The sequence below is a fragment of the Falco rusticolus genome, chromosome 4 (assembly GCF_015220075.1).
Source record: "Falco rusticolus isolate bFalRus1 chromosome 4, bFalRus1.pri, whole genome shotgun sequence".
Lineage (NCBI taxonomy): Eukaryota > Metazoa > Chordata > Aves > Falconiformes > Falconidae > Falco > Falco rusticolus.
In genome coordinates this window covers 98,127,791-98,146,656 of record NC_051190.1, presented here as the reverse complement: position 1 = coordinate 98,146,656, position 18,866 = coordinate 98,127,791, and the positions used below count along the sequence as shown (strand labels likewise).

The window sequence follows — 18,866 nt, the reverse complement described above, 5'->3', positions numbered from 1 at the left end:
ATCTTAAGTTTGATGTGGGTGGTTGGGGAGGGGAGAGGGTTGTGAAGCATTAAAAGTCCAGGATACTTGTTGGGTTTTGGTTTGGTTTTTTCCTCCTTATACATGTTCAATAATTCTGTGTAGAGTACCCCACTAGCTTTGCAGACTGACCATTTTGGAACATGAGTTAGCAGCTTTTGACAGTGCTCAAAAAAACCAACAGGGGAAAGCTGAGCTTTAAATATCCTTTGGCAGAAAACTTTCACAAAGTTTAGATTTAAATACACTGAAATATTGCTTGTGCTTTTAAGTTTTGGGAGATCTATTCTTTCATTCTAAGGAAAATGACTTTTGCTTGCCATGTATTTCTTTACGATGTTTAAATTTTAGTGCTATATCCATGTTATACTATAAAAGCAGATGTTTCACAAGCTTAAATAAAATCTTTAATGTTGTGACTGCTGTGTCTAGATACCTGCAGGCTAGGATCAAGATACATTCAGCGATACACACTTCAAGAACGTTCATCTAGCTGCCTTGTGCAACATTTAATGGGAAGCAAATCTTTGGTTTTAGAGGTCAAACAGGATCTGCCACTAAGAACTTACGTAAAAATTCTAAAAAAGCTAAAAATCACATTTCTGCACTAGGGGAAGTTTAGACTGGGCATTAGGAAAAATTTCTTCACTGGGAGAGTAGTCAAACACTGGAACAGGCTTCCTAGAGAGGTGATAGATGCCCTGAACTGGTCAGTGTTTAAGAGGCATTTGGACAATGCCCTTAACAGCATGCTTTAACTTTTGGTCAGCCCTGAAATGGTCAGGCAGGTGAACGAGATGATCACTGTTCCCTTCCAACTGAAAAACTGTCCTGTCCAATCCTATCCTATCCAATATTTCTCACTTAACTTGTCTTCCCCTATCCATGACCTGTTGAGAAGGTAGGGTCTTTTACTCAAAATCTTGATTTCACGAAGCTTCCTATTACAGAACACCTTACCGGAAAACAAAAACCAAAAAACCTGTTTTGTAGTAATTGATCTGTAATAAATGCCAATATGGATTTCCATATTCTGCCATAAGAACACCTTTTCTGCATTTAATTTAATCTTTTTTGGAAATCCATCATTAACTACAAAGGATAATAAAAAAATTAAGAAATAATGAACATTAAAGTGGGGCTACTGTTCTTGAAATGGAGAACATACATCAGTGAAGACAATGAAGAAAGTGTAGCGTCTGGCCTTTATCCTTTTTTGCTCACTACTCATAGAATAGAGTAAGAATTAGGTACTTGTAAAAGCCAATACTAAAACAAAGTAACATTGATTTCCTCTTCTGTCCTATAAAATTATTGATCTGTTTCTAACCTAATTGGCACTTGTGAAAATAAATGGAAAAAGCAGTAGGCTATTTATGGGGTTCAAGTATTTGTTCTCAGTACGAGAGTCCTAGGCCTGCTTGTTCAGGGCTGTGTTGGCTGTCCTAACAAGCTAAAGATCTGAGTGCTGTAGCATACTGTATTTGCTTTGTTCTCCTTCTCTTTAATCTCATGTATCTAATTATTTCTTGTAATTCAGAGAAATAACAGTGCTAAAGATGCCTTAATGTATTGATACACAACAACTGAGCACACACTGCTCAATTTTTCAGTAAAAGTTTTATCTAACATAAAAATGAACAGCTGATTAAAGGAAAGAGACAATAAAAGAAGTTTTCCAGTTAAACCCACCAGAGTTTGTGCAAAGCAAAGGCACGCTATTTCTCTTACATCCTGCCTAGGAGGCCAGCTGACATTAACACGATGTTTACATAACACAAAAACATTTTTATTCAGTTATGTTTTCCTGTACTATAGAATTTACTATATAGGATACAAAGACTGTCCGTTTCCTTGGGTTTGATCCTCAGATATTTTGTTTGTGGGAAAATGTACAGATGAGTAGGCCCCTAGTCCACATGCATTTAGTATTCGCAGCTTTGAGGAGGAATTAAATGTAGGTCTAGATTTCCCACGCTTTCTTTTAGGCAAAGCAACACTAAAGGTGTTGCACATAAATTCAGTGACAGTATTTGTATTGGCCTCAACAAGCTTTGGCTGAGTCTCCAAGCTGTCTAGTCTGGATGTGGAGCTTGGTGCTCGAAGGTACATCAGGTGAAATTTAATTGCAATCGGAGGAGTTGTCCTGAAACCTAAAGGTCTGTGAGAATCATCAGAATCAGAACAGTTAATTAAAAATTACAAATGAGGAACACTCATAAAAAGGCTTATGGTTGTTTAAAAAAGAAGAACGAATAAAACTACATGCTTTTCCTTGGTGTATCCTTGGTATATATATGTTCCTATCATATAATTCATAACAAACATCTTTGTAAAATACTGTCCTCATAGGGCTGCTGAAGATTGTTCTCCCCTGTTTGGGCTGCTATGCAATAGCTGCTGCGGATATGGAGACAGATGATTCCACATCTGTTTGCCAGTACCCAGAAAGGAAGACTGTGTTTTAAAACAGTTTAAAACACTATTGCAAAAATAGCCTCATCTATCTCACTTGGATTGCAAAGCTGGCTATTTGTGTGCCCCTTTAGGATAAGATTTGGACCATCCCTCCAGTAGAAATTGTGTTGCAGAAGAGATGCATGTGTATGTTATTTTGCATGCTGTAGCAGTGTGCCTATGTGAAAGAGGGCGGGGGGAAGAGAAGTTGATTCCAATTTCACCACACAGCTAGCTCTTGTGTGTGTTCACAGCAGTTAGCCAGGTATATTGTCTTGGTTTAGCGTGGCTAAAGCTGCAGCTATTAGCAAGGTGATTTTACCTATTACATCTCTATGCTAATATAATGCTGTTGTTTTCTCTTGTAACAAAACAGAAGTACTCTGCTGTCTCTCTCTGCAACATATCTACAGAAGTCCTGAAAGTCATCAATGCCACTGAAGAACTGATAGCAGAATCCACTGGTCCCTGTGATTTCCCAGCTGACATTCAGGACAGAGGAAGAGGGACCTTCCCGCTGGGAACAGACCCCATCAGACTTGATGAGCAGCTCACCACACTGGAAGAAAATGTAAGAACGTGAATCAGTTTGTGAAAGTCTCGTGTGCATGACTGAGTGTACCTGTGTGTGTGTGCCAACTGCAAAGGGAAAGCACGTAGACAGCATCAGTGGATGTGCAGAATTAATTTGGGGTTGTTAAACAAATACACAAACAGAACAAAAATATTATATTTCAAAGGGGTGCTCAGCTGTGCTGCAGTTTTGTTTTGTTTTGGGGGGGGTACTTCAAAATATTTGGGGGAAGAGAAGAGTTGCATGGTTTGGGGTTTGCAACTAATTTTAGAATCCCTATCTCAAAAGTTAACGTAAGCCTTCTGAACCTCTGTGGCTGTGCAGCTGCACCATGCCTGGCTGAAGCCACATGTCTCCCAGCCCCAGCATAGCCTCGTTACTGTAAGGACAGGTAGGGAAAGCATGTCCCCAGTCACACAGAGAAGAAATGGAGGAGTCTTCCTCCCCCCAGGCACCCCCAGCATACTGCACTGAGCACCCAAGGGGCCGGAGCTGCCTGCTGCACTGTTAAAAAGAGCAGGCTGGAGAAGCTGAATTAAACAAACATTCATTTGGCCACATCTGAGTCGTCTGTCCTTTTTCATGAGTACTTGTCATCTGCAGGAAAAAGTGCAATGCTGAGTCAGAGAGGGGAGTCACTACTCGCTGGAAAATGTTATGCATCCGCTTAATGGAGTTGGTACACATGTAACTTTCGATTTTCTCTTCTTCCCACATTTAACTGATTACATTTCAGTGCTTTTTTTCCCCCCTTCATTAGGAGCTCTTAAAGACCTTGTAAAAATCTGTGTTGTCCCATTATAAGATTCTGATTAATTCAAGAAAATGGATCCTGGTTTTCTTTAGCCCCAGAAAATTTTCAGACAGAATCTCTTGGGGCATAAAATCAGTTTCCTCCACAGAAGCACACTTCCACAACAGCCCCAGGCTAAGGGCTGAGTAGGAGATAATCCATGGCAATAGCAGCCAGTCCTGGCACTGGGCTTGTCCTACTCCACAGCCCTCTCAGCAGCAGTCCCACAACTCCCCAGTCCTCTCACCACACCTTTTCTGAGCTCAAATCTCCCAGCCCTGCTTCAGTTCAGAGGTTCCCATACTTGATCCTACCCCTCCTAACCTCAGCCGCTCCAAAACCGTTTCCATGTCAGGCCTTTCCCCCTGTCCACACCAACAGGATGCCCTCCAGCCTACCCCTGAGCACCTTCACTCCTCCCCAGCAAGCTCCTGATCCTAACCTGACCTCCAAATTTCCCCTTCCCACCTCTGCTCATCCTTCCAAGGCATCCTGCTGTGCCAGCTGAGGTACTCCTGCTCTTCCCTGCTCCCACACGCTGTCCTGATTGCTGGCCTCTCCTGCCCTCCCCCATGGGGCACCACAGCCACTTGAACCTGCCCCACCACAGGGTTTTCCACACGGTGGCCATGCTCCTGGCTCCTCTCTGGGAGGGGAATTCAAAATGAACAAGGTAAATAAGCTTGGGAGTCAAACACAGTGGGGCTGGAAGGGCAGGAGAGGAGGATGTGTCCAGGAGATGCTGGACGTGTGGCGCGTCAGATCTGGCCCTCTGCAGAATGGTAAAGGCTTCCATAGCAGTTGCTGCTCTGATGCCTGGAGAAGGGTATACCTTGGGCTCGTGGTGAGCAAAGTGGCTTCCTCGTGCTACCTACCATGATACTCATTTCATTGTTACACAACAGATGCAGCCCCACAACTTCTAGTTGGGTTTGGTTGGTCTTTTTTCAGAATAATAGAAGTAGGTAAGTAGATGGAGATGTTCCTCTCCCCATGAAATACTAACACATCCTAGCTCCAAACGCACAGAATGCATCTGGCAGGAGAGTGAATACATAATGAAAATCCATGTCCAGGCTGGATCACATCTTTAGAAAAACTAAGAAATTCCACAGGAGGACAGAAAGCAATTTGGGGAGAGTTGTTCCCACATTTTTCCTGGGGAGACCTGTGTTGTAAACTATCGGAGGTGCATTTTTTTTCCTAAATTGCACTCCAACAATCCCTCCCACCCTTGTGGAGCTTTGGCATCTGTGGTGCTGTGGCCCCTAGTCATTCATTTGGGCCGAGATTTCTCACTGAGCAGAGACTGGGCACTGAGGCAGAGCATTTCTTGCTTTGGCATTGCCCTCTGCAGCTTATCTCTGGTTTACCTTCTCCCAGTGCCTTGCACAATGCATAAGGCATCCCGCTCGGCCTTGCTGTGAACCCACACTACATGTCTCTGCCCTACACAGGATATGCAGTAGATGGCAAAACTTTGTTTCAAGATTTCACCACCACACTCCATGAAAGATTTCTGAGGAGCTTTAGAAATCGAGGAATCCATAACTTTTCCCAGCACAGCTGGGGGCATATCTTGAGCGCAGCATATCCTCTTCGCAGAGGATCTGGGTGTATATAGACAATTTGTTCATTTTTCTCTCTCTAGCATTTTGGGGACTATACACACATCAGTGTGGAGAACGTAGGGCCACCTGTACCAGCACAAGGTCAGGTGGGTTTTAGTGGAAGCTGTACATACCTAAATGAAGTCTCCACAATCTGAATGGGAATGTATGCATGAGGGCATAATTTAGTGGAGACCTACAAGTACAGAACTGCTGTTTGGAAGTGCAATGATTTTCCAGGTAAAGAAAATATTCTTTAGGGAAAAAAATATTTATATCTAGCTGGAAAAATGTTCAGTAAAATTAAAAATTAACCAGTTTAGGGGATGATTGAGTTACAAAAACATTGATGACCTTCCCTTCCCACATTTTTCTGTGAGTTCTATTTTCTTTAAATTCACCACCACCACACTTCTTTGCAAGTACAACTTACTGTGCAGAGAATTTTGGCACAGCATTTAAATGCATCTTTTCTTTAACTTTCTAAAGATGTTTCTGTTCATAACGTTCCTTTTTCTTCTTTCTCAATCTCACGTCTGAAAGACATGATAGGGATATGTAAAAAATCACCTTTTAATCTGAAGCTGTGGTATGTTGCATCACAAAGATGTATAATTTAAATGAATGGAAAGGATAATTAAAACCCACAAAAGCAGGAGCTGATTTCTATTTAAATCAGCCTGTTAACTTTATGGCCCACCTGTGTCTCCAAGTACTTCAGCAAAGATGTTAAAACAGATCACTTATTTGTTCTAGGTACATTTTTCAAAGATTTCATGCCTGCAGTTAGACTGTGGTCTTACAAGATGCAGTGAATTTGCTTCTTAGCAGTGTCACATACATGAAAAAAATATATCTGTGTTTATGCCTTGAAACAACTGATACAAAGGAAAAAAAACACTATTGCAAGCAATTAAGAAACAATAATAAAATAAAAAGTAATAAAAAGTAAACACTTACTTAAATCCTAATCTAGTTATTGTGCACCACTTTTGATCCATAAAGTCACAGCATGGCCAGAATTTATTTGGATACCTGTTATGTCAAAGGACTGCATGATCTAAAAGTTGTATGCAGATCTAATGACTTGAGTGGAAAACATGTATGAAGTGAAGGTACCTGCTCAAAAACCTAGTGCAGATCCTGTTTGCTTGCCCCTTGGACCATGAAGTCAGCCACAGAATATGTTCAATTTGTGCTAGTTTTGTAGCAACACGGTGTTTACTGCTATTAGTGAGTGAGGCTGCCAATAGGGAAAATGAGAGTATGCATTTCATTTCCACTGCGCCGTTACCAGCTTCATGGAAACAGTCTCAGCTATCTAGTAAACAGGCAGAAGGTGCAGTATTTTCGCACGGGTCTGAACAATTTTAAGCACGCATGTCAAATACTAATGCTTGAAAATGACCCTTTTCTATAATACGGAGGCCTCCATCTGGCTGTATACCTTTGATTTCTGTGTGAAATAAAAGAAACACGTAAAACAGAGTGTATCATCAATTATTACTCCAAGGAGATGAATGGAAATTAACCCTTTACCTGGAGTTATCAGAGGTGTCGTAGATGGGTCTAAATACTAAAAGTTTTTTGGTTTTAGGGAGGATGTCCTAATGATAAAGTCTGTTATTCTCTCTTACGTGGCCCAGATAAGTCTGTTGACCCTCCACCGATTCACTCCAAAGGGCTAGGAGGCTAGAAGGTTTTGACTGCTGTATATTTGTGTGAGAGCAGGATGGAATGGGAAACTGTGTTGTGCATGTAAGCAAAGTTGCTCTTTAAGAAATTAATAATCATATGCTGCTGAATAACTACTGCTGAAAACTCTTGCAGAGCTTTGACTGCTAGAAGGCATTAGGTGTGTTTAATAAACAGCTTCATATGAGGTGTGGCCTGTTGGCTTCCCCTTGCAGACTTAGGAGTTTTGTTATGCAATTGAGTATCGACAATACTAAGCAAGCATTTGAGCTATTTTTGTTTGTTTGTTTGATGGTGAATCTGGAGCAAATCTTTTAGAATACCATTGTAGAATACTACGAAATCTGGAGTGCAGCCACCTCATGCCTCCCTTCTTTTTGTGGATGCGTTTTGAGATTATTCCCCTATGCCTTTCCTCTGCCAGGTAAGTCTCCCTGTAGAGGGTTAGCAAGGAGCAAAGCTCAAAGTTACAACGGAAGATGCAGCCTGCTCAGACCTCGATGCCCACAAAACAGAAAACACTGACACCTCTCCCTGCCTTGGCCCTGCAGGTGTACCTGACAGCCAGCACCGTGTACGGGCTGGAGGGGCAGCTGACCAACCTGGAAGATGCCGCACGCAAGATCAACAGTGTTACTGCAGAGTCTGAGCTGGCCGATCTGGAGGATCAGGTGGCCACAGCGGCTGCTCAGGTTCATCACGCGGAGCTTCAGGTGAGGACGCCCACTCCTCCCTCTCTGCAGGTTTCACACCGCCTTGCCTAGCACTCACCTGCTGTCTGCACACGCTTACTTTCAGTGTTCTTTTGTACTGCAGTGGGCTGGTGATCCAAGGATGCTGACTGCATCACAGGAGCTGAGCAAAGTGTAACTGGGATGTGTAGCTCAGCCCAGCCAGGCGTACTGTGTTTGCTTGTTTCTCTCCCCCTCAGCTTATTTTCGGACACAGGAGTGCAACAGCCTGATGCTGCAACACTAATGCTGACCCTGCTCCTTGCTGCCAGGCAGCTCACTTGTCGCGCTCTGTCACACACGTGGCTGTGGTCAGACAGCAGATACAGTCTGAGGCAGTTTATCTGATGGGCAGAGTGTAAAGCACTTCCCGAGAGAAGCCAGTATTGGTACCATTTGACCAGAAAGGCCGACGGCTGCTAAGTGCAGAGCCTAGCACGTGCAAGCCTGCCTTGGGATTTAGCCGCTAAGCAGCACATACCCCAGCCAAAAGGCAATTGCTCTGGTGGGCTGTGATCTAGCAGCTCTCTAGTGAGCTCCAGATGATCTGGTGCTGAAAGCGGAATGGAACGAGGTGACGCTGCCAGACATCAAGGGACTCACACAGCTGGCAGCTCCCTGCAGCCTGTGCTAGGTGAGGTGCTGTGACCTGCCTGTGCCGGGCTGCGTGGGAACTACCTGCTCACTGCACTCAGCAGGAGCACGCTCGGTGCAGGACTAAGCAAAGATCTGAGAGTCTGGCGTGTCCCAGATGTCAGAAGTGCATTCCTACACTAGGCAGCAAACGGTGACGGTTTTTGGTTTTGATCATTATTTTATGGTAAATATGTTAATGGGGGTGAGAGGAGGAGAGAGGCCTGAGCTATGTGAGGAGGATCACAAAGAGGCCAACAGAAGTCTTCTGCAGGGTGAACAGCTTCAGGTGTCCTCGTGAATCAGGAGTTGAGTTACACGTCTGACTTCTCTGACGCTTCTTTCCCTTTCGGCAGCGTTTGTTTCCACTAGTCTCAACACCAGCCTGCTTTCCCCCAGATGTTTACTTCCTGGGACTTTTGGTTTTCCTAGCAATTTGTTTTCCCTTGAGCATTGTTATATAGTGTGTACCTGCATTTATGCGTGTCTGTGTTTAACATACGTATACACTTAAATTATAAATATTTCAGATCAGATGTGTAGATTTTGTGACAGAGGATGTACTTTGCATGTTCATGAAATTAATTCTGGGTTAGGAAATGTGTCCCGCAAAGTTATTCTTTGAATGTAACCTTTGAAAAATACAGCTTGAGTGAACTCAGGATTATGCAACTAAAGGTAACTGGTAGATAACAGATGCAGGTTTTCTCTCCTCCTTTCTTTTTTTCCCTCAAAAGGAGTAAAATGCCTCCTCCTTGGAGTCACAAGGTAGGTTGGATTGTTCTGTCACTCCATCTTTACTAACAAACTAAGCCCCTTTTTAACATCAGGACTAAAGAATACAGGAAGGTGTCAGAATTGCTGAAGAAGTTAGCCATCTGATTATATTTTTTGATTAAAGAGGATTTGACTGGGGGAGGGATATATTTTGGTAGTGGCATCCACAGTAATGTTAAAACTTCTTTTTCCCCCTCCCCATCTGTCTGTCTGTCTCTTTTATTTTCTTTGAAGATTTCAGATATTGAGAGCAGAATATCAGCTCTCACTGTTGCAGGCTTGAACGTGGCTCCATGTGTTCGCCTGACAAGAAAACGGGATCAAAGGCAAACAAACCAGGTGCCAGAACATTATGTAGTATTCAAAAATACATTGGGGAAATTTTGCCTCTCTTTCTGCAATGGAGTTGATTAATGCATATTTGTTGTTTACAGATGCATACAATAGACACGTCAAGACAGCAGAGGAGAAAACTTCCAGCTCCACCAGTAAAAGGTGCACTTAAGTTGTTACATATGTTATATAGAGAGTCTCTCTTTGTAGGGTTCAATATAATGTACAGTTCAGCAAAGTAGGGGAAAGATTAAGTGACAAAATCAACAAAGAAAGCCTAAATATGTCCGCCCTCCTCATTTCCCATTTTACTTGCGTTACATAAAATACCCATTAGTCATGTTAAAAAGCATCACCACTTCCTCTTCAGTGGAAGTTGTGACAGTGGCAAATTAATAGCAGCAGAAGCAGAAGGCTGGGAAAAGCCAATAAGCAATGCTGAATACTTGCCCTGCAGCACAGATGATGATGCTCCAGCGTGCCTGGGGTTAGTTTGTGTGCAGTTGCAGTGTTTAATTACCAAAAGCCAGTTGCCACCCTCCACAACCACCGTTACTTAAAGCCTGTGTACGCTGATTTCAGTCCATATGATGTGGCTCAGCAGTGTTCCTGGTATGGTAGGGTATGGTTAAGTAGGTGAATTGGCTTTATAAAATAAAGTGCTTTCTTCTTTCATATTTTCTCCTTTTTTTTTCAAACCCCACAGTGTGTTATCTCTGATAATTCTAGGGCCTACTTCACCTTGCATTATTCTTGTTTTATTCTTGCGTAATTCCACTGATTGACATGGCCTCAAACTTCAGTAAATTTGGGGTATCACAGCCTGCTCTTTTTCTTTTAAATTAAATCCAGGTTTCTTTATGCATCTTAGGAGAAGCTTTATCTCTAGAAGCTGTGACTCTTCAGGAGTATTGCTACATCTGCTTCGATCTGTTATGTGAATAAAATCTCCCTTTTTGTATTTTTCCCAGGTGAAAAAGTAGATGGTCCTCCAGTTACCACTGTCCGAACATTTAACAGAAACTTCATGCTTCAAGGATCTCTAACACAAAGAGCTAAAGAGAGGAAAAGCACTGCCAAGGACTTAATGGTAAACTCAAATGTTTTTTAAAATACTGTTAAAAGCAGTAAATAGAAGATAGCGGTATCTGTATAGGCAGCTATAGTTCAGTATCTTCATAAAACTTCTCTTAATAGTTTGAGGAAAGAATAGAGACCACTGAGGCAGCTCTGAGAAAGTATGACCAGTGTCCTGGAAGGTGTCTGACTATATGTCATAGTATAACAGCTCCTGAGTATCAGCCTGAGTGAATGTACCGTGGCTGCCAGGTGTCCAGCAATGTGCTACACTTATTTTTTTAAAAAATAAGTAAACTAGGGCTTCTGAAACCCTGCAGTTCGGGCTTCTGAACCAAACCCTCAGAGAACCAGCTGCATGCTTTAACTCAGCAGGTGAGAGTCATGCTGAACCTCACTAATTTTTGAGAAGTGTTCAAAGGTTACCGAAGTGGAATTTAAGGGGCGGATAGGCCATGCATTGGCTCTGCAGGGTTTGAACAAATAGGCTTCGCTGGACAGCTGTCAGCCATTTCTCCTACAGTAGCCACAGAGGATAAGGAAAAAAGCTGACTGTCCCGAAGCAGTCTGCCACTAGATAATGTGGAAAATAGGCAGGGAGGTGAGAAGGAAAAGGACCTGGGTCTGTAGAAGCTTCAGTAAGGTAGTGTTGTGTGTCACTCATGGGTTGTTTTTCTTTCCTGTCTCTCTCTGTTCTAGGAACCTGCGATAGGATCTGCTGTGATGTACTAAACTTAGACTTCCCTACTGCCAATAACACACTGCCTAAGGCTGTACACTACAGTGCCTTTACTTAACAGCCATTGTGTATGTCCAGCTGAAAATGGACCCTCAAGAACCCACAAAGCCTCGGTTATAGGGCTTCGTTTGGATACCTCACTGAGAAAGCTGTCCAAGTCTTCAGCATTATGGTCTGCTAAAGGAAACTCTGCCTTAAAGTTCTCACGAGACTCTAGACAGGATGCTGAGTTTCAAAAGCAAGGCTCCACATTTTAAGATGCACTTTTTCTCCCTATTGATTGTACTAAAGTATGTTGTCTTTAAACCGCAGTATGTTTTTGTACGCTTAGTCAATCATAATGATAGGCCAATTAATCTGCCAGAGCAGACCTGTGATCCATATTTGCTGGCCTCTTACTATTCACATAGGCCACGTGTCTTGTTGAGCAATAAGAACAACTCTGTGCAGTGTACGCTGCTTTTCAGCTGCGTGGTAGGAGTGGAGAATCAGTGTACCTAGCTCTGCTCCCAGGGAGTCAGTGGAAGTTTTGACAGGGTTTGTAGGAGGAGATGCAATATGCAAGGACTTCTCTGTTCACTGAGGGTATGTTTGGCAGACTTGGTGTTCTAGCTCCAGAGCCAGGTATTTTGCTCTTGGCAGCAGGGGGAACATGGATGTCACGTTGAGCCGTGAATTGGCGGCAGCACATGTGGACCAGACGTCTGTTGAGTTACAGTCCTGGCGTCTGGAAACATCTGAACACTGTTGTGAAACCAACACCTTTGTATGTCTCGCTCTTCTTGGTAGCATAGTCCGCTTGGTGGTGTCCAGCCACGCTGTAGTTCAGAATAAATTATGACCAAATCTTCAAGACTGGAAAAAGAAAGTCAAAGCATTGTGGATGAGATATCTGCTGACTGGCTCTGGTGGTTTGTAGGCTGGCTGCGGCCTCCCGGGTTTTCTGAGGAGGTGGCAAATGTAGCCCAGACGTCTCTGCCTTGACTAGTCTGTAGCCACTGCAGAGTATTTGGGGCCTCTCACTGGGGCCATGTGCACCCCCACCAACGTTGGACCACTCTGAATTGGACTGTGAATAGGAAAATTTCTTCTTTCTTGACACCTTTGAAAGGTGAGCCAAACTGGAAAGGCCTTGAGCAGATGCCTTAGGAGGGAAGATGCTTCTTACATGGTGTCCCCCTCACCCTTTTTGGGGAGGACCTTGCCAATTTGTGGTACTTCTTGTTCCGAACAAGACAAAGGAAGTAGTTAGAGGAGGTGATAAGCCAGTGAATCCCTTATCTTCCACACAAAGTGCAAAGCTGGTACCCAAATGCAGACTGGGTTGAAGTGAAACGTGCTATGAAGGAGGGTACGGGCTGGCAAGCTCCCCTCAGTATCCAGGAATGGTGAGCTCTCCTGAGAGCAGGGGGTGCAGCAAAGGAGAGCTGCTCCCTTCCCTGGGCTCCCAGCAGACACCCACTAGCAGAGTGCCACGTTACCTGCCGTGCAGCGGGAACACAGTCCCCCAGGACACCGGGCCATGAAATGGCTATGGTTGGGCAAGTGTGAGCAGAACTGGGCAAATTGCCTGGCTGGACTGGATTTAGAGGGGCGGGTGAGGAAGGTGAGGCTGGATGGGACGGTTGGAAAAACAGCGCCAGCTGCAGATCTGCCACCCACATTTGACATCTAGCTTGTCAGTACTCTGATGCCGAGCTGCATGTAAGGAACCCTCGGAATAAATACAACCATCGTCCCACCTAGAGTACGTAAGTGTCACTCCATCCCTTCAAGGAATTTCCATCTGCTCGAGATCTGACCCAACGTGGTTTTTTCTGGGTAAAATTATGCCTTCTTTTACTCTCACACAATACTAGTTCTCTGAAATTGGTTTGCACAGATATGAGGGCAGAATTTGGCCCACTCTGTTTAATACATATATATATATATATAAAACAAACAGATTTTATCTATATATGCAATCCAGTAAAGGAGATTAAACAGAGTAGGACGCCTAGTAATTTTTTTGTTATCCAGTCTCCTCCTACTTCCTTGACTGTTCTCATGTATGTATACAATACATTCCCAGGTTCTGGTTTATGCAGGTATGCGTGTTATGAAATGTCATTAATGGTGGTTGGTCTACATATTCGTCGAATAAATAATAACTAATATTGTGTATGTAATATCAGTACAGAAATGACTAATTTTAATAGAATAACTCTTCAGCTTTTGTTCTGTTAGTGTGATTTAAACAAGCCAACAAGGTTTGGAATAGGTTGTTTTCCTTAAGAGGCATGAAAAGCAACTGTTATCGTGTTACAATGTTAAAATATTCAGTCTTCTTTGACAGAAAAATGTGTACTGTGTAGGCATTGAAAAAAAAAAAAAAAAGAAAAAAAAAACCCACCTGCTAAGGCATTTGGATTTTTACAAATGTTTATTGTGCCAAATATGTGCAAAAATATAATTTACTGTTTTAAAAAATCATAAAAGCGTATGTTATAGCACACAAAGAATTATTTTGTCATCAAGTGATTTCAATCTTTAGTGTTAATATTTATATTTAGATTAATTTTTATAAATGAAAATATTTTAATGGGTAAAATGAAGACTATATGATCTATTTGATTAAGTCTGAGTGAATATTAAGCTTGCCTTGTTGTTGTTATCTGCATACTCACCAAGAATTATTGTCAAGAGAAATTACAAAAGAGTAAAACCAATTTATGAAAAGAATGCCTTTTCAAGGACTTGATTCATAAAGAAAAACCGAAAGTTCTTCTCTGTTGTGTGGATTTATGTGCACTTGGGCCAGGAAGCACGCAGAACACACTGCTGCATGCAGCGCTCGGGTGCTGCCTGTCCCCACGCAACCCCGTTAAACCCAGGAGATGGGCAGCGCCGCAGAATTCCTGTGAGCCGAGGGGAGGAATGCACGTTCGCACGCTTGGCTCAGATTTTTTTCACTGGGGCTGGGATGGGGGGAACCCTGTTATGAACATTTGACGGTTAGTCTTCCCCAAACTGTCGAGTCCGTTGGGCAAAATACCATCTCAAACAGAATTTCTCAGGCAGGATTTCTGTAATTTTCGCTTGGATTGGTGCGAAATGACAAACTGAGCAAGAACCCTGCCAATAATCTTAGTCTAGCATTTCCAAAGTCCCATGCAATGAATACTGATCAAAACTTTTCTTTATCAGCGTATTTTCTCCACCATGACAGCGTTCATTTAAACTGGCACGTTTTAAGTAACACTTTGGGTCAGCAGACACGTTGTATTATAAATAGTAGTAACTTCCTTATTGTAGTAAAACTCCACTCCTTGCTGACAGACCATTTGCAAAAAGAAAAAAAAAGGGATAGATTATCTGCAATGATTAATTCAGCTGCTATCAATTTTTAGTAGTAATTCTAAGAAAGCATAACTAGAAATGCAAGTTTTAATTTGTCTTTAGCAGAATAAGTCATGGCCTGGATTTAACCGTCAGTCATTAGCTAAATTGTAAACTGTCTCTTTTGGGTATAAACCATAGATTAAACTGCATTTGAATATTATTGCTGGTAATAGTTATTAATCAAGATTAAACATATTGTGAGTAACAGTTATAAAATTACTACAACAAAGCTAACTACTAGGGGAAGCATGAGTATTGAGCCACAACCCCAGGCTTATTGATGTGGACTAATGTAGGAGATGGTACATGGCTTGTGATCCTCAAAGAGTGACTTTAGCTTGATCAGATACTGCGCTTACAAACACCTACACTGTTTTAAAGGGAACGAGCTAGTTTAGGCCCCTTACACCTTTTGGTTAACGGTGCACGGTTACATGCAGTAGGCACAAAACTGCTCTGAAGAGTTTAGTTAGCTTATTTATTTATTTTCTTCAGCAAGAAGAAAATGCTTATCTCTGATAGGAGCTCCTTTTTGTTCATTAATATATCTCTCCAGCAGTACAGGAAGGATCATGAAGGGTCAGTGAGTAGTTCAGGGCTACATTCCTACAAGTCGATGTTAACAATCTACATAAAGACTATGCACAGAGCACCAGCTTCCATGCCATTAATGCAGGTACATTAAAAATTAGGGAGAGCCTTTTTTCTTTCTTCCAACCATTGCTTTTTATTTTTACATATCAACAGCCATTGACTTCAAAATGTGACAGGAAGGTTTCATTATATACTTAACACCACAGAGTTTAAGTCCCAGCACAAAATCTGTGTGGGATTTGGATAAACCTAATGTTACAAGGAACAGCATCAGGAGACTGGTGGGGATGTAAGATGAAGAACCATTTTTAGAAGCTATGGTGGCACTCAGTACTAGTGTCCATGCATTGTCTTGTACCTGCACCCTGAATGTGTTTCTTTTCGAAGGAACTGGCACAAGGAGTAGAAAGAAGAGCAGCGTGAGATTGCGTGGCAAAAGCAGAACAGGAGGTCTGAGGTGCAGGGGAGGGCACAATTGAAAGAAGAGAGGTTGGGTCACAACTGCAGGGAACAGAGATCACCAGTCGTTGTCTTCTGTGTCCGACACCTTTTGTTCCCACAAAGCATTCAAGATGAAATCTAGGTGCCTGCTCACAGGCCCTGGGCTGCTGTGGCTGCTTCTCAGCTGCCTCTTCCCAAACCGACCGATGGGGCGAACACCACGGCCCACATACCAAAAAGGATCGATCTCGGGACCTGGAATTGAAAGCAGTCAGTGAAGCATCTACCACTTTACTCAAAGGCAGCATTTCCTAAACATCTCGAGGGTGCTAGGTGGCTTATTTGTAGCCCAGGGGAAAAAAGGGGAAGGGCTGCAGCCAGACACACACTTTCTGGTGCCTTTGAGGGTTGATTTCCATGTGTAGAACTCAAAGGAAGAGGATTCAGATGTGAATTTTCATCTACCTGGGTTGCCACCAGCAATTCTAACATAAGCCAAAGTACCCATCAAATTCAGGAGGTAGGTCACAGCGTGGTTTAAAACATCTGAACCCTGGAAGAGGTTACAATGCGGTCTATATCCAGAAAGACCATAGTAGCTCCTTGTACCACCACTTTCAAACTCTCCTCTCTTAGCTAAAGTTCTGAAGATCCTACTGTCCAGCCTCCGTTTCTGCTGTGCGCACCAGCTGTGCTATCTCTACAGTCTGACAATTCCACTGGATTGCAGAGGGGATTCCTATGTGAGAGGTAAACATAAAAAGCTAATTCTTGTTCGCTTAGGAAGTTGTTTTCATGGACGACTTTTCTTCTTTTAAAGCATCTGAAGCATGCTTGTATTTGACTTTATTTTTATACTCTAGTTTTAGAGCAGGTGTGGAAAGGGGTAATTTGTGTTGAAAGACTAAGATACAGCAACAGGGAAAATCTACAAAGTGCTGGAGATGATGCCACCCCAAGGAAATGCCAAATCATTTCAAAGCTGGAGGACTGTCAGGAACAAGAATAAATTTCAATTTAAGTGCATTATATATCATCCAAGTCATACGAAAGTCTCAGGCAAGGCAGCAGGATTTTCCCCTGTGCATTTTGATGCTTGAACAGAGAAAATTAAAAATCCAGTTTGGCTGTAAATTTCTTCATAAAGACATCTTTGAAGTCTTTCCACATGGTGTTCAACACCCCACCTGCCCACCAAACCTAAGTAACTTCATTTTTTTCACCTGGGTAGCTAAAAAATGAGGGTCCCAACATCTCTAGTCCTCTTTCATGGGGAAAGGTGTGCCACTGAGACCCCATGTGCCTTACCCCCCACACCCCCTCTCTCCCACTCTACATACAGGTATCAGCCTTGACTCTTTGGGGGAACATGAGAATTCCTGATAAAGATTTTCTCAAAAATCTTTTGGACTGTGTGCTAGCTTTTGCTTGGGGTAGATGATGTTGCCTCTCACCTGGCCAGCCTGAGTTCCTCACAGCATCTCTGAATGAAGATACTTCAACCACTTGTATTTCGACTTTCAGACAACTCATGGTTCCAGACAGAAATGAAGATGTCCATTAAGCAAACCTAAGCTTCTGGCTCTTGCTTTCTTGTTATTGTACAGAAGCAGTTGTGAACTACCCCAGGACTACAGAACACAGCTGAAAATTTGATGCTTAAATATTGGATGTATACTGTCTTACATTTTCTTTGTCATCTTCTGTACATTAGTGTCTCCTCTGGTATTTATAAAAAATTACACTATTTCTCTAGGATAATGAAGGACTGCGAGAACTAGGTTCTGTATATGCACTTACAAGTGTAAATGGAAGTACGGGACCCCACACCACCATTTCACCATAGAAACACCCACATGGATTTGCTGCTGAACTTTGCCTGACAGCCCGGCCCTGATCCCTCGATGCACCAGAGACCACAGGGTCACCCCACGGAAGTCCATCACATTACACCAGGTGAGACTCATACTTACTTCTGTTGTCTATCTGATGTTTAAATGGCCTGCTCTGTCCTGAAGCAAAGCTGAGCAATACCAAGAGCACCAGCATGTAGACAGTGACCAGCTTTAAGTGCTTTGGTGACCACTGGGCACATGGTGTCCATGAGATCAGATGCCACATGATGGAGCAGCAGTTGGAAGGCTGTGAGGAGAAAAGTGAAAGCTAAAAAGTGAAAGCTCTGAAGGTGAGGGAAAGTGTCAACCATTAACGGTGTGTTCTCATCCATCAGAGCCATTTCACAACCAAGTTCTGTGAAACGCTGATGCTGAGGATGTCCTGGGTATTCCAATTCGAAGGCACAGGCTCTGCAGTGAGCCATCTACCAAGGTAAGTCTGCAGCTGGAGGTTTTTTCTCGCCATCAGTGAAAGCCCCTGTCACGGCTTCACAGGACGCTTGAGTCCTGGCCCTGAGCTTGCTGCTGACTCAGTGTGTGGCCCCCTGTGACCATGGGCATTGGCCACTACCTTCACCATCCTTTCCTCACTTGTAAAATATGTCTAACATTTGCATTGTGCATGCTCTTTGTACAGTTACATGCATTTCGGTATGAAAGGGAATGCTCCTCCTGTGTCATCGCTCCCTTTCGCAGCCAGCATGCTCAAGTACTATTTCCAGTTATGGTTTCCACTGGTAGACGTCCCAATCCTGTAAATGCACCCAGATGCAAATGGATGGGAAATCCCACCCACGCCCCTCCCCGAGAAGAGTTGTGCAGAACAGAAGGTGCTGAGCTGGGAAAATGGCATCCAGGGGGTGAGGGATCCCAGGCTCAGGTTGCCACTGCCTGCGGCATTTTGTACAAGCTTCCTCGCAGCAGCTCCCCGAGCTGTCACGCTAGGACAGTCTGCCTTGTAACATGCAAGGTCTGCCGATATATTTGACAGCCTGGAGCCTCTGCCTACAGAAGTCAGCAGGAGCCCTGTCTGCTTAAGCGTCACGTACAGTAGGTATACAGGTACAGAGCTATAGGAAATCCTCTCGGCTACGCCAACACGGAGTTCTCCTTGTGTA

The 18,866-nt window shown here is 43.2% G+C and overlaps 2 protein-coding genes across 6 annotated transcripts in view; one reads left to right on the top strand and one right to left on the bottom strand.

Moving 5' to 3' along the window:
• The window catches only part of LOC119147047 (myosin VIIA and Rab interacting protein), a 237,156-nt gene extending 222,956 nt beyond the window's left edge, over window positions 1–14,200 (top strand). For 4 of the 5 annotated variants that reach the window (XM_037385505.1, XM_037385504.1, XM_037385508.1 and 1 more), the window contains 6 exons: window positions 2,852–3,046; window positions 7,699–7,860; window positions 9,523–9,627; window positions 9,723–9,783; window positions 10,593–10,711; window positions 11,398–14,200. In XM_037385505.1, coding sequence (XP_037241402.1) covers window positions 2,852–3,046; window positions 7,699–7,860; window positions 9,523–9,627; window positions 9,723–9,783; window positions 10,593–10,711; window positions 11,398–11,430 — 675 coding nt within the window. In that variant the 3' untranslated portion in view covers window positions 11,431–14,200. The remainder of the gene's footprint in view (window positions 1–2,851; window positions 3,047–7,698; window positions 7,861–9,522; window positions 9,628–9,722; window positions 9,784–10,592; window positions 10,712–11,397) is intronic. The other variant, XM_037385507.1, reaches the window with a different exon arrangement.
• A 1,318-nt stretch (window positions 14,201–15,518) lies between these two features.
• PRLH (prolactin releasing hormone) lies at window positions 15,519–17,994 on the bottom strand. The gene is made up of 2 exons (XM_037383866.1): window positions 17,827–17,994; window positions 15,519–16,108 (listed from the first exon to the last, which is right to left on the bottom strand). The coding sequence occupies exons 1-2, from the start codon at window positions 17,972–17,974 to the stop codon at window positions 15,930–15,932; spliced, it is 327 nt and encodes a 108-aa protein (XP_037239763.1). The 5' UTR covers window positions 17,975–17,994; the 3' UTR covers window positions 15,519–15,929.
• Between the last annotated feature and the right edge of the window lie 872 nt (window positions 17,995–18,866).